This window comes from Mobula hypostoma, chromosome 2 (assembly GCF_963921235.1).
Source record: "Mobula hypostoma chromosome 2, sMobHyp1.1, whole genome shotgun sequence".
Lineage (NCBI taxonomy): Eukaryota > Metazoa > Chordata > Chondrichthyes > Myliobatiformes > Myliobatidae > Mobula > Mobula hypostoma.
The window spans coordinates 135156864-135173122 of NC_086098.1; the positions used below are offsets into that span (position 1 = coordinate 135156864).

Consider the following 16259-nt stretch of genomic DNA (forward strand, 5'->3'; position numbering starts at 1 on the left):
GGGGAAGTGATACTGTTAGTAGAGCCATTGCTTTACAGATCCAGTGAGCATAGTTCAGTACTGGCCTCTGGTGTGTCAGTGCACATTTGCCCTATGACGTCATGGGGTTTCTTTAGGTGCTCTAGATTCTTCCCTAAGTTATGGGATTGGTTGTTCATTTGGTGCTGGTGAATTTTCCTCTGGTGTGTAGGTGAGTGGTAGTATCTTGTGTTGGAAAGAATGCAAGTGGAATTGGTGTTGGATTAGTGTAAATGAATACATAAAGCTTGACATAGACTTGGTAATGAGGGCCTGTTTCTGTTCTGTCTGATTGCAAGAACTCGAGAATCTGAAATTCAGGATTTTGGATTTGGAGCAACTACTGATAACACTTACTTTCATCTCCCAAGCTGAAGGCTTAATGGATATAATGTTTCACTAAGTGGTCAAACTGGCACCGTGACCTTCTAACAGACACAAAAGAGCTTGCAGGTAGTTCAGGAGACCCCAAAGGGCATCTTACTCTATCAAGTGTTCTGTTCTCAATGCAAGTGGGGAAAAAGATTTCTTTGGGGACTTCAGCACACTAGAGGGCATGAAATTATTAGTGTTAGGGAACGAGGAGAGAGGACAAGAAAGTAATAGCATTAGTGGATTCTGTGGTTAGGTGAGCAGATAGTCTGTGGTCTCAAGCATGATTCTATAATGCTATGTTCTCTCCCTTGTGAAGGGGTCCAGGATGGTCTGAGGGTGAGGGTGGTGAACAGGCAGAGGGTGTTAATTTTCTCTGACAGCATAGCTACACCTTAAGGACTTCAGTAATTCAAGGAAGCACCTCATCATCACCTTCTCAAGGACATCTAGGAATGGGCAATGAAATACTGGCTCAGCCTGCAAAGCCAACTGATGGAGAAAGCTCATGTTTGTTAAGGATGTGATGTAATTGAGTCTAGAATCATCAAATGCAAAGGGAGCCTGTGCTGGGTGCAAAGGTGAAAGTCAGTAGTTATATTAATGCCAGCTGAGACCTTTGAATGAATTATGGAAGTTGGTGGATTGGAGATGGTCATTTGTGGCCGGTAGTAACCACATTATGATATTCAGAATATTGTAAATGCAAAAGTTAAAATTTAAAGGCTACTTTTGAGAATCACTGTTTTGGCTTATCAAGGCTCTTGAAGAGATTGACTGCACCACACTTGTTATGTGCAATAGCTACTTGCAATCTCATTTTCAAAGAAAAACTGAAGGAGAGACTGTGCTCCTGAATTCAAAGACAAAGAATGTAAGACCCATTTGGCCACTGTCTGGATCCTTCCATGGGAAGGATGTGTTGCTTGCATTCTGGAATTTGTACCAAAATGGTGAGCTGTGCACTTTCGGCCTCATCAAATGCCAAGAGTTCTCTGGCACCTGTTCTGAATCCCTGAAGACCGCGCAGTAAATTGCAATGGATGAAATTAAAGCAGCTTCCTTAACACTGATGTAATTAACAATACTCTTTCAGAATTGTTCCCGGAAATGCATTCTTATTTTGAGTAATCTCCTTAAATTTGCTATCTTCAATTAGAATGTGAAAAATTATTTAACATTAATGAACCTAAAAATGAAATTTGGATTAGCTTACTATTCAGTGAATAAATCTGCTAAATCTATCACTATCTTTTCTGAGTAATTTGATCCTTATTTTATAATTATCAAACATGAAACTTCACTTTTTCGTCTCTTTACAATAATATTATATAAAATAGACTAAATCTGTCTGATGCAAATCAATGCTTTGCATTTGGAGCACATGAAGCAAAATGCCATAAGAACATTTTTTTTAGTTTCCAGAAAATGGACAGAGGAAGCTCTTTTTCCCATCAGAATTTCATTTGTACATTTAGTTTAAGTTATCACAAGTATGGAAATATTTTAGCTTAGTTTGTAGTAGTGTGTGCAAATGTAACAACACAACCATCACAACTGTACTGTATATAAGCAACACACATAAAATGCTGGAGGAACTCAGCAGGCCAGCAGCATCTATGGAAAAAAAGTGTAGTTGACGTTTTGGACCAAAACCCTTTGACCGGACTGGAGAAAAAAAGCTGAGGAATAGATTTAAAAGGTGGGGGGAGGGGAGAGAGAACCACCAGGTAGTAGGTGAAACCTGGAGGGAGAGGGATGAAGTAAAGAGCTGGGAAGTTGATTCCAGTGTCTGCAGATTTTCTCTTGTTTGTATTGTATATATTTATTTTTTCCACTGTTGTTTATCCATTTTCTGTCCATTCACTGTTGGTTATTTATCTTAACAATGGGAGACATTGATCATAATATGCTAGCATTCTTGGGAGGCAGTGATTATGATATGATTCACCCTGCAGTTTGAGAGGGAGAAGATGAAGTCAGATGTATCAATATTATCATGGAGTAAAGTGAATTACACGACGGTAATGAGACTTGATTGGAAAGTTGGGTAAAAGTTGATAAGGGGACACTAGCTGGAGTTTCTGGGAGCAATTCAGAAGCAGGATAGATACATCCCAAAGATGAAGAAATATTCTAAAGGGAAGACAGGACAACTGTGGGTGACAAGGGAAGTCACAGCGTAAAGCAAAAGAGAGGGCATATAATATAGGAAATATTAGTGTAAAGTTAGAAGATTGGGAAGCTTTAAAAAGCCATAATGAGGGAAAAGATGAAGTATAAAGGTAAAAATATCAAAGAGGATACCAAAAGTTTGTTCAGATATATAAAGAATAAAAGAGTGGATATTGGACCCCTAGGAAATGTTGCTGGAGAGGTAGTTATAGGGGGCAAAGAAATGTGGACAAACTTCATGAATATTTTTTGACGGTCTTCACTGTGGAAGACACTAGCAGTGTGCCAGAAATTCGAGAGTACCAGGGAGTAGAAGTGAGTGTAGTAGTTGTTATTACTAAGAAGAAGCTGCTTGGGAAGCTGTAATCACCAGATTCTGGATTGGTTCTGGAAGACTGGAAAATTGCAAATGCCACTCCACTGTTTTAGAAGGCAGGGAGGCAGAAAAAAGAAAAGTATAGGCTAGTTAGCCTGACTTCAGTGGTTGGAAAGCTGGAGTCCATTATTAAGGATGAGGTTTCAGGGTATTTGGAAGCACATGATAAAGTAGGCCAAGGTTAGCATGGTTTCCTGAAGGGGAAATCTTGCCTGACAAATCTATTAGACTGCATTGAGGAAATAACAGGCAGGATAGACAAAAGAGAGTTAGTAATTTTTCTTACTTGGATTTGCAGAAGGCTTTTGGCAAGGTGCCACACATAAGGCTCCTTAACAAGCTAAGAACCCATAGTATTACAGGAAAGATCCTAGTATGGATGGAAGACTGGCAGGAGGCAAAGAGTTGGAAAAAAAGGGAGCCTATTCTGGTTGGCTGCCAGTGACTAGTGGTGTTCCAGAAGGGCCGGTATTGAGATCGCTTCTTTTTACGTTATACGTCAATGATTTGGATGACAACATGGGTGGCTTTGCGGCCAAATTTGCTGGTGATACAAAAAGATGGAGAGGCAGGTAGTGTTGAGGAAGCAGGAAGTCTGCAGAAGGACTTGGACATATTTGGAGAATGTGCAAAGAAGTGGCAGATAGAATACAGGGAAGTGTATGTCATGCAATTTGATAGGAGGAGTAAAGGCGTAGACTATTTTCTAAATGGGAAGAAAATACAAAAAACTGAGATGCAAAGGGTGCAGGATTCCCTAAAAGTTAACTTGCAGGTTGAGTCAGTGGTAAGACAAATGCAATGTTAGTGTTCATTTTAAGAGGACTAGAATATAAGAGCAAGGATATGATGCTGAGGCTTTATAAGGCATTGGTCAGACCGCACTTGGAGTATCATGAGCAGTAATGGACCTTTTATCTAAGAAAATATGTGCTGGCATTGGAGAGGGTCCAGAGGATTTTCATGAGAATGATTCTGGGAATGAAAAGGCTAATGTATGAGGAGCACTTGATGGCTCTGGGCTTGTGCTCCCTAGAGTTTAGAAGAATGGTGGCCGGGGGGGGGGGGGGTGGGTGCAGAATCTGATTGAAACCTATGAATATTGAAAGGCCTAGACAGAATGGATGTCGAGAGGATGTTTCCTGTGGTGGATGAGTCTAGTACCAGAGGCACATCCTCAGAATGGAGGGATGTCCATTTAGAACAGAGATGAGAAGGAATTTCTTTGGCCAGAGGGTGGTGAATCTGGAATTTAATTGCCACAGGTGGCTGTGGAGGCCAAGTCATTGCATATATTTAAAGCAGAGGTTGATAGGTTCTTGGTTAGTGAGGGCGACAAAGACTACAGGAAGAATGCAGGAGAGGGATGATGAATCAGCCATGATGGGATGATGCAGCAGACTTGAATGTGAGTTATTCACTTTCCTATTAGTCTTTCAGTAATCTCCTGCAATAATCTCAGTGCCTCAGTAAATAGCAATCATAAACTGAGACTCCACCTGCCCTGCACATTCTCTTTTCTCCCCACCTCCATCAGGCAGAAGGTACAAAAACCTGAAAGCATGCACCACCAGGCTGAAGGGCAGCCTCTATCCTGCAGATACCAGTCTCTCAAATGGATCTCTTGTACCATAAGATTGACTTTTGACCTCACTATCTACCTCATTAGGATCATGCACTTTATTTACTCACACTTCCTCTGTATCTTTGATAATTTAGTTTGCATTGTTGATTGATCTGTTCTACCTCATTGCATTGTGCAATGATTTGAACAATCACTATATGTGACAATAATAAACCAAAAGCAACACCAAAGCCAAAAAGTTATCATTTCTGCAGTTTTTGTGCAGTTCTTATCTGTTTTTCCACAGAGTATCTTGGTTTCTAAGATATAGTGTATGAATATCTTGTGTTCTGGTAAATAATATTCTCACAAGTTTAATACAGTGGCATGCAAAAGTTTGGGCACCGCTGGTCAAAATTTCTGTTACTGTGAATAGTTAAGTGAGTAGAAGATGAACTGATCTCCAAAAGTTATAAAGTTAAAGACGAAACATTCTTTTCAACATTTTAAGCAAGATTAGTGTATTATTTTTGTCTTGTATAATATTAGAGTGGAAAAAAAGGAAAGGAGCATCATGCAAAGGTTTGGGCATCCCAAGAGATTTGAGCTCTCAGATAACTTTTACCAAGGTCTCAGACCTTAAATAGCTTGTTAGGGCTATGGCTTGTTCACAATTATCATTAGGAAAGGCCAGATGATGCAAATTTCAAAGCCTTATAAATACCCTGACTCCTCAGACCTTGTCCCAACAATCAGCAGCCATGGGCTCCCCTAAGCAGCTGCCTAGCACTCTGAAAATTAAAATAAATGATGCCCACAAAGCAGGAGAAGGCTATAAGAAGATAGCAAAGCGTTTTCAGGTAGGCGTTTCCTCAGTTTGTAATGTAATTAAGAAATGGCAGTTAACAGGAACGGTGGAGGTCAAGTTGAGGTCTGGAAGACCAAGAAAACTTTCCAAGAGAACTGCTCGTAGGATTGCTTGATAGGCAAATCAAAACTCCCGTTTGACTGCAAAAGGCCTTCAGGAAGTTTAGCAGACTCTGGAGTGGTGGTGCACTGTTCTACTGTGCAGCGACACCTGCACAAATATAACCTTCATGGAAGAGTCATCAGAAGGAAACCTTTCCTGCATCCTCACCACAAAATTCAGTGTCAGAAGTTTGCAAAGAAACATCTGAACAAGCCTGATGCATTTTGGAAACAAGCCCTGTAGACTGGTGAAGTTAAAATAGAACTTTTTGGCCGCAGTGAGCAAAGGTATGTTTTGAGGAAAAAGGGTGCAGAATTTCATGAAAAGAACACCTCTCCAACTGTTAAGCACGGGGGTGGATCGATCATGCTTTGGGCTTGTGCTGCAGCCAGTGGCATGGGGAACATTTCACTGGTAGAGGGAAGAATGAATTCAATTAAATACCAGCAAATTCTGGAAATAAACATCACACCGTCTGTAAAAAAGCTGAAGATGAAAAGAGGATGGCTCCTACAACAGGATAATAGAATAGAATATCTTTATTGTCATTGTTGTGGAGCAATGAAACACAGTTTAGCAGCTCAACGTTTTGCCTCATGACAAAGAATATATACATAAAATAAACTCTAAAACCTCAGGAGTGCAGTCCAAAATTAATAATATATGGATGGGGGGTAGGACTACTGCACACCTGCCATTCCTGGAAGTGTGATGCATTTAGCTGCCGCCGTCTTAGGAGGGGGGCAGGAGAAGGGAAGGGGCTGTTATACATTTCACTGCTTGTGGGTAGAAGCTGTTAAGGAGTCTCTTGGTTTTCATCCTTAATGCTCTGTATCTCTTCCCAGAAGGTAGAGGGGAAAACAGGTGATGTCCAGGATGAGTAGGATCCTTTGAAATACAAGTAGCCTTCTTTTGAAGTCTGCCAGTATAAATGTCTCTGAGGGAGGGTAATGTTGTGCCAATAACCTGCTCTGCTACCCTCACCACCTGCTGCAAGTCCTTCTTCTGTTCTGTGCAGCTGGCAAACCACACTGCACAGCAATACGTCAGGAGGCTCTCTATAGTTGTCCGATAGAAGTTGATCAGCAGGTGATGAGGGAGGAGAGAGTGCTTTAGCTTCCTTCGGAAGCAGAGCCTCTGTTGGGCCTTCCCCACCTGATAAGAGATATGGGCAGTCCAGGTGAGGTCAGCCAAGATGTGGACGCCGAGGAACTTGAAACTCTCTACTCTCTCCACCTCTTTCCCGTATATGTGCAGAGCAGAGTGCTCGACGCGCTTTGATTTCCTGAAGTCTACTATCAGCTCCTTGGTTTTTGTGATGTTCAAGTCCAGGTTATTATGACAACACCTAAACACACCTCAAAATCCACAATGGACTACCTCAAGAGGCGCAAGCTGAAGATTTTGCCATGGCCCTTAGTTCCCCGACCTAAACATCATCGAAAATCTATGGCTAGATCTCAAAAGAGCAGTGCATGCAAGATAGCCCAAGAATCTCAAAGAACTAGAATCCCTTTTCAAGTACGAATGGGCGAAAATCCCCTAAACAAGAATTGAAAGACTCTTAGCTGGCTACAGAAAGTGTTTACTTGCCAAAGGGGCGTGACTAAGTACTGACCATGCAGGGTGCCTGAACTTTTGCTGCGGGTCCTTTTCCTTTTTTGTTACTTTGAAAAGTAAAAGATGGAAATAAAAAAGTAATCTTGCTTAAAATATTAAAGAAATGTGTCAACTTTAACCTTTTGCTTTTTGGTTCCCGAGTTTGATCCAGTGACAGACCACCCCCGTGCGCGCTCTCAGTCCGTGCCGGGTTGATGTCGAGCTCGCAATTTGGCCTCGTAAAATAATACTGCAAAATGTCTGTGTGAGGAGTGGTGCCCCACACAGCCTTTCGAACTGCACCTTGTAAGGCATGAAAATGCCTGACGCTGGCATCTCAGGTCTGAGTCCGTGTCATCATCATCATCTTTTGGATCAAGTCATCTTTTACTCGGTTAGCTATTCACAGTAACAGAAATTTTGACCGGGGTGCCCAAACTTTTGCATGCCACTGTAGCTAGAATTGTATTTTTATTTTGTGTCCCCAAAATATTTATATATGTATTGTTCCATTTAAAAAAATAAAATATAGGACCTATGAAATTGTATTAAATGGTGGAACACCTTATGAAAAAGGCTTGGAAGTGGATCCAATACTCTCTAGAAGAGGTAGGGTATATCTATTTATACACAGATATTTATGATTCCTTCAACTATGTCCTAATCTTGTTTTACTTTGATATTTTAGCTAACTTTTTTGAACAGATTATTGCATCCAGGAAGCAACCTAAACTCCTAGTGAAGCTGAAGACACCATCTGGTCAAATGAGACATAGCCTGAAGTAGGTATTTCTAAACTGTGACATTTCATGTTTCATGAAACGATAAGATATGGGAGCATAATTATGCCATCAGGTCTGCTTTGCCTTTCAATTGTGGCTGATTTATTTAAAACTCATTCTCCTGAATTTTACCCATAACCCTTAATCCCTTAGCAAGACATTCTTATCTGGCCAGGCATAGTAAGTATATTTACCACATCAGATGTACATGGTCAGAGCAAGGCACACTAATGAGCAATGCTATTTGCTGTTAATAATTAGCTCTATTTTAATTGAGTACAAAGGTCAGAATTTTAAGAAGGTACTGAAAGTGTTTTAAACAACAAGGAAGTGAGAAACCAAGGCAACCATAGAAGGTGAGACTGGGGAATTAATAATCAGGACACAGGCTTTGATCTGTCTTCATGGTAGAAGATACTAAAAAGTATCCCAATGGTACTTGGAAATAAAGGCACTAAAGAGAGGAGTTTAAAACAATTATTAACATTGCTTTGTTAAGTTATTATTCTCTAATTAGAATGAAGACTGACAAGTTCTTCAAGGCCAGACTTGGCCTGCATTCTAGGTAACTAAAAGAAGTAGCTGCAAAAACTTCCAGTGCTTTACAGTACTGTGATCTTGTAAAACTTCCTAGATTATAGCAAGTTCCAATACAGATTGGAAGCCTACAAATGTATCAGCTGTATTCAAGGAAGGAGACAAGAAATCTATAAACTACTTAGCCCAACATTCATTACTGGGGAAGGAGTTGGAATCCACTGCTGACACCAGCATGTTCCTGATCTCATTGCTAGCTGTGGAGTTTGCATGTTCTCCCTGTGATTGCATTGATTTCTATTTTAGTTTCCTCCCATATCCCAAAGATTTGCAAGTTGATTGGTTAACTGGCCACTATAAATTGACCCTAGTTTGGAGGTGAGTGGTAGAATCTTGGGAGTTGATAAGAATGTGGGATAAATAAATAAAATGGGATTAATGAGGGATTAGAGTAAATGAATGCTTGATGGTTGAGATTGACTTGGTGAGCAGAAAACGCTGTTTCTCTGCTGTCTTTGTAATTTACAAAATTACAATAGTTTCCTGTCAGGGATTTATGCTTAACGAACGTATAAAAATGCAAGGTTGCTAGTTTAGTATTCTGGTCTTGTCTTTGGTCCCAGCTAGGCTAGATTACAGCATCTGCAGTCTATTATGTTTCCACTTAAATCTCTTGCTGTTGTTTGAAATTATAGTCAGCAGGATAAATGAAGTGGAATCAGTAGATCTAGTGTATTTGAGTATTTAAAAGGGATTTTCATTAAATGAAATATAAAACATTATGCCACAAGGTAAATGCTCATCAGGTTGTGGGTGATATCTTGGAATGGATAAAGAATGGTTTTCTAACAGAAAATAGTGAAGTTGGGATGAATAGGTCCTTAACAGATCTGCAACAGCGATTAGTGTTAGGGCCTCAACTATTTACAATCTTCGCGAGTGTAAACATGAAGAAATGAAGTGTTGCGGGAGGACACAAATAGTTTACATAGGAATGTAAATAAATAGAGTAGGCAAAAATTTAGTACATAAAACATAACGTGACTCTATCCATTACATTAGGAAGTATAGTAAAACAGAAAATACTGTGGTATGGGTGTTCTGGATGGCCTCATACATGATTCACAGGAGTAATGAGATATAGCAAGTAATTAAGAAGGCAAATGGAAAGTTGAAAGGAATGGAATACAAGAGGGAAATAGTCTTGTTACAACTGACAGCATGATATAACTGCTGTGGAATGTTGCATATAGTTTGTGTCTTTAGTAAAAGGAGGATATTCAGTATTTGCAATTGAGGCAGTTAAGGGAAGCATCTCTTGGTTGATTCCTGAGATGAAATGGTTGCATTAAGAAGATTGGGTCTATATTCAATGACAAGGATGAAATTACTGGCTAGTTAGCATAATGTTCTTTGTGTGAAAGTTATTGTAATCACTTCTAAGGATCAGTAAAAATCTTAATTTTTAAAGGTTCATTCATCACAGCAATCCAGATGGATTTGTTAAGGGAAGGCTGCATCCTAAAAATAATGGGTAATGAGGAGGATTGATGAGAGCAGCATGTTTGATGCAGTCTGCATAGATTTCGGCATGGGTTTTGATTACGTCCCACATACCAAGTTGATCAAAAAGTTATGAGCCCAAAAAAAGTATGGTAGAAATTAATCTAGTAGTCGGGGTCAAAGGGTAATCATTCACAGATAGAGTATATTGTGGCAGGAAAGATGTCAGCAATATAATTCGACAAGTAATTGGTTCCTTGCCTCTTATATATATTAAATGATTGAGACTTAGAGACAATAATAAAGAAGTAGGTAGGTGAAGTAAAAATCAGCTGCTTGATTGATATTGAGGAGGAAAGCTTTATATTTTAGGAAAATCTAGCTCTCTTAGTCAGTTGTCACTAAAATAGCAAATAGAATTTAATCCAGAGCTGGGAAGATCCAGACATGACAAAGGAGTATACAGAGTTAACATTTTCAGGCTGAAAACTTTTCAAAACAGCAATGTTATGTAAACAAATCAACTTGAAATGTTAAGTCTGTTTCCCTTTCCGCAGATGCTGCCTGAGCTAGTGAGTGTTTCTAGCAGTTTAGAACATGGAACAGAATGGCACAAGAACAGGCCATCATAGAGTCATAGAACAGTACAGCACAGAAACAGGCCCTTTGGCCCATCTAGTCTGTGCCAGACCATTTAATCTGCCTGCTCCAATCGGCCTGCACTGGGACCAGAGCCCTCCATATCCCTATTATACAAGCTTCTTTTAAACATTGAAATCGAGCTTGCATGTATTACTTGTCCTGGCAGGTCATTCCACAGTTCCATGATCCTCTGAATGAAGAAGTTTCCCTTCATGTTCTCCTTATACTGTCACCTTACACCCTTACCCAAGACCTCTGGTTGTAGTCTCACCCAACCTCAGTGGAAAAAGTCTGCTTATCTATACCTCAAATAATTTTGTATATCTCTATCAAATGTCCTCTCAGTCTTCTATGTTCCAAGAAATAAAGCTGTTACCTATTTAATTTTTTCTTATAACTCAGGTCTTCCAGACTCGGCAAGATCATTGTAAATTTTCTCTGCACTCTTTCAACCTTATTTACATCTTTCCTGAGGGTAGGTGACCAAAACTGCAGACAATACTCTAAATTAGGCCTCACCAATGTCTTATACAACTTCAATATAATATCACATCTCCTAGACTTTAGCATAATGTTTGTGCTGACCAAGATAGCAGTTTTAAACTACATGTATGCTAGCATGTGATAGTTTTCCATAATTCTCTGCTTGTTCATGTGCCTGTCTGAATGCTACTTAAACATTGCCATTGTATTTGCTTCTATCACCTCTCCTGGGATTTTCTGTTTGAATTGTGCAGCTGTAAAGGTCTTTATCCTACAGCTATGGCATGACAATTAAAATTCTGTTCTTGGTGGCTGGCTCCTATTAAATAATTGCTTCCTTTATTTGCAGCTTGCTTCCAGAAACACTGGTTGGTCCCAAATGCTACATCCACTTATTGGCCTTTTATCGACAGTTACTTGCAGAAGCACTTCTTAAAGACAGAATTAATATGCAAAGTGCCGGTGAGAATGCTAAGCCAAAAGCCTCCATTATATCCAATTCTGAAAGTTACTGTGATATTAGACTAGGAATTGCTCAGACTTAAATGTATTTCTAAAAGCACGTTATATTAGATTCAGTGAAGCTGGTTGAATTTATGCAGTGGGTGAGTGGCTGAAATGGCATCATGCTAGGATAAACCACTGGTTGGTGCTGTTAGCTAATCTCACCCATAGAGAACTGTGTGTGTGACAATTGGCTGAAGTGGCTGTGCATTAGGGGCATGGAGAATTGTCCTGATTTCCTGCTGTTGATTACTTAGATTAGATTAGATTAGATTCAACTTTATTGTCATTGTGCCGAGTACAGATACAAAGCCAATGAAATGCAATTAGCATCCGATTGGAAGTGCAAAAGAATAGTATTATTTACAAAATAACTGTGAATAAAAAGTAAGTGCTACAACATACAAATATGAAAGTGCTGAGACAGTCCAATATGGGTGCAATATTACTTAGCGCTGTGACGTGAGGTTCAGCAGGGTCGCAGCCTCAGGGTGGAAGCTTTTCCTGAGCCTGCTGGTTCGGGAGCGGAGACTCCTGTAGCGTCTACCGGATGGGAGGAGAGTAAATATGTCTCTGTAAACAAAGGATAGTTGTGCTTAATCTTGCCCCCATTCATCCTCGAGGTAAGCTTCTAAATCATAGCTATTTAGTAAACTAATGGATGAAAGCTGGCACCTGAGCAATTAAGAGGAAGGGATGGGTGGTAGTAAGAGACAATAGTTCAAAATTGCCTTAATTTACAGAAGTTGTAACTGGTGTTCATGACCAGGAAGTTTTCTTAGGTTGGTATTTTATCACTGTTTGCAGTATAATTTACTGAGGGAGAGCTAGTTCTGCCACATACTGGAGTAAACTGTTATTTCAGAAATTTGACATGCTAAGGTGAAACAAAGCATATCAATGGGTAGAATCTGTGGCAAAATTACAAACATAACGTTTAAAACAAACTAGTATGCTATCATAGAACTATAATGGTTTTCAGTATCAATGGATTATTATTTTTCTGCAAGCTTTTTTGTCGTAGATTCTTTCTGACAGAATCAAGGATCAACTTATGTGCCATACACACTCAATGGTCACTTTGCTAGGTGCACCAATACAACTGCTCGTTACTGTAAATATCTAATCAGCTAATCATGTGGTAGCAACTCAATGCATAAAGCATGCCATCATGGTTAAGAGATTCAGCTGTTGCTTAGCCCAAACATCACATTGGGGAAGACATGTGATTGATGGTATTTTATTGAGAGATACAGTGTATAACAGGCCCTTACAGCCCTTTGAGTTGTGCCGCCAGCAACCTACCTATTTTAACTCTAGCCTAATCACGGGACAGTTTACAATGGCCATCTAACCTACGTCTTTTGGAGGAAACTGGAGCACCTGCAGGAAACACACGCATTCCATGGGGAGGACATATAAACTCCTTAAAGAGGATGCTGGGATTGAACTCCGACATCCTGAGCTGTAATAGCTTCACGTTAACCACTACACTACCGTGGCGTCCTTAATCTAAGTGACTTCGACTGCGGCAGGTAGGGAACTCCTGCTCTAGAGATTACAGAGAATGGTGTGAAAGACAAAAAAAAATCCAGTGAACAGCAGTTTGTGAGTGAAAATGCCTTGTTAATGAGAGAAGTCGAAGGAGAATAGCCAGACTAGTTCATGCTGACAGGAAGGCGACAGTAACTCAAGTAACCAGGAGCATTTCTGAACACATAACACATCAAACCTTGAAGTGGATAGGCTACGGCAGCAGAAGACCGTAAACATACATTCAGTAGCTGCTTTATTAGGTCTGGAAGGACCTAATAAAATGGCCATTGAGTGTACACTTGCATGTATTAGGAATTTGCTATGGTGTGTTGATTTGACATGCAACAAAAACAACAATTATAAAGAATAAAGAATTATATGTGTAAAACAAAGTTAGAGGTTAAAGTGCAGATATGGAATGAAATATGCATAAATACATAAATACCAGCATGAATTTACAATGTAAACAGCATTATAAAAACAAAAACAACAGGAATTCTGCAGATGCTGGAATTCAAGCGACACACATAAAAGTTGCTGGTGAACGCAGCAGGCCAGGCAGCATCCGTAGGAAGAGGTGCAGTCGACGTGTCAGGACTAACTGAAGGAAGAGTGAGTAAGGGATTTGAAAGTTGGAGGGGGAGGGGGAGATCCAAAATGATAGGAGAAGACAGGAGAGGGAGGGATAGAGCCGAGAGCTGGACAGGTGATAGGCAAAAGGGGATACGAGAGGATCATGGGACAGGAGGTCCGGGAAGAAAGACAATGGGGGGGGGACCCAGAGGATGGGCAAGAGGTATATTCAGAGAGACAGAGGGAGAAAAAGGAGAGTGAGAGAAAGAATGTGTGCATAAAAGTAAGTAACAGATGGGGTACGAGGGGGAGGTGGGGCCTTAGCGGAAGTTAGAGAAGTTGATGTTCATGCCATCAGGTTGGAGGCTACCCAGACAGAATATAAGGTGTTGTTCCTCCAACCTGAGTGTGGCTTCATCTTTACAGTAGAGGAGGCCGTGGATAGACATGTCAGAATGGGAATGGGATGTGGAATTAAAATGTGTGGCCACTGGGAGATCCTGCTTTCTCTGGCGGACAGAGCGTAGATGTTCAGCATTATAAAAAGTGGTTTAAACATGAAGCTAAAACCAATCTCAGTGCCCACTCTGTGTTATTAGTATAATTCACTGATTGAATAAATATTCCTATGTCTCTTTCTATAATAATGTAATGACTTTTGTCTTAATTGTTCTACATGGAAAGAAATTTTATTTTATTTAACGAAACTGTGTGGAGTGGGTCCTTGTGGCCCTTCGAGCCGCACCACCTCAGCAACCCCACAAATCTGATTAACCCTAACCTAATCACTGGACAATTTACAGTGACTAATTCACTGGTATGTCTTTGGACTGCGGGAGGAAACAGGAGCATCCGGGGAAACCCATGTATTCCATGGGAAGGACCTACTGAGACTCCTTATAGAACGGCGCCGGAAATAGACTCCCAACTCGGAATTCCCCGAACTGTAATAATGTTGTGTTAACCAGTACGCTACTATGCTCCCTTTTAATCATATCTCTCACTCTCTTGCTGACAATTTTACATGAATGAACCCACTTCATTCAGCTCCCATCATGAATTGCTAACCACAGAAGTGTTTTATTTACCGTACTGAAGCTGTTCATAATATTAACTGTACAGGCTTTCTCTGCTGTACTCAAGTTAGTAGTGGTGTAACCCAATATTACCCCAGAAAGTTTTTATGTAATGCATACTCCCTTCACAATAACAGCTCCCAACTGCTTTATCAATAAATTTGTTTGATTACCTCAGTAACTGCAACAATGATGTGACTTTCATCAGTAGATCAAAAGTCTGATTTTGAGACAGTTTGTCTAATCTTTGTCTAATTTGCATTGCACAAGGAGATGTGAGATGTTACCAAAGTACAGGGTTTTTCTACAACTGGAAATGGAGGAGCCTGATTGGCTGAGAAAACCCCTCAATTATTGTGGTAGCATACCACCCCGGGCTGTGGCAAATGCCATAGGTGCTATCAGTTTAAAAATGTAAGCTAACGCTACTTAATGCATTGCCTATGAATGTAGAATGAAAAGGTGTTAAATGGTTTATTCTTATTTTTTTATTATGATTAAAGCGTAATTTTAAAAAATTAGAATAAAGTGCACATATTGACATTGATTTTTATTGTTTATTTGCATTATAGATCTCATCTGTAACCCAGTGTTGGCAACGTTTTCAGAACTTGTGGAGCAAACTGATATTGTAGATGCTTTAAGGGTAAGTCTTCCGTTGAGATTTTGCACTATTTTTATTGGCACAAAATTACTAAGCTACCAGTCTTTTGTTACTTCAGGACCAGCTTATTCCCTATTGTTGCATGCTCCAGTTTACAGAAGTTCCATAAACTATGTTCCAGCATTATCCTTGTCCTCATTGACTTCCAAGGAGTTTATTTTTACCATTACAGAGTTCATAGTTCTTCCGTCAGCAAATCCTTCTGTGCTCCTGTTAGGGTTTCAATGAATTCAACTATTCCTACCTGCAGTGCCTCTGTTTAGGAGGTATTTCTGTTGTTTAAAGCAAAGTTAACCATGTACAAATTGTTTCCTCAAAAAGAGAATTAAAAGTGTGTTGGTGTATTAATCAGACTGATATCCAATAGTCTGGCAATCCTACCAGTCCAACAATACCAAGGCTCTAATGTTGCTGGACTATCATAGCTTTACTGTAGCCTGATGATGCATTTCCTTGTGCTTGGGAATGTGTTAAATACATTAGATGTGCATTGGAAATGCAAGGTATAAAGTTATATTTGAACTTATTTTTAAATTCAAATGCATTCCTTTTTATATAGGCTCTTGAGAATTAGGATAGAAACGGACCGGTGGTAGTTTGCATTCTGATGACCCTGGGGCTTAGAGGAATGAAAGGTGGGGGAGTAGCATTGCTTGTTAGGGAAAATATTACAGCAGTGCTCAGGCAGGACAGATTAGAGGGCTTGTCTACTGAGTCCTTATGGGTGGAGCTGAGAAACAGGAAAGGTATGGCCACATTAGTGGGATTGTATTACAGACCACCCAATAGTCAACGAGACTTGAAAGAGCAAATCTGCAGAGAGATAGCAGGCAACTGCAGGAAACATAAAGTTGTGGTGGTAGGGGATTTTAATTTTCCATACAT

At 40.0% G+C, this 16259-nt stretch overlaps 1 protein-coding gene across 5 annotated transcripts in view; it reads left to right on the top strand.

The window, feature by feature from the left end:
* nphp1 (nephronophthisis 1) overlaps nucleotides 1-16259 on the top strand; it is a 93759-nt gene that overhangs the window by 45678 nt on the left and 31822 nt on the right. For all 5 annotated transcript variants that reach the window (XR_010017033.1, XM_063040712.1, XM_063040713.1 and 2 more), the window contains 4 exons: nucleotides 7607-7683; nucleotides 7763-7856; nucleotides 11371-11483; nucleotides 15283-15356. Coding sequence is in view for 4 of the 5 variants with exons in the window: in XM_063040712.1 (XP_062896782.1) it covers nucleotides 7607-7683; nucleotides 7763-7856; nucleotides 11371-11483; nucleotides 15283-15356 (358 nt within the window). In the remaining variant the exon portion in view is untranslated. The remainder of the gene's footprint in view (nucleotides 1-7606; nucleotides 7684-7762; nucleotides 7857-11370; nucleotides 11484-15282; nucleotides 15357-16259) is intronic.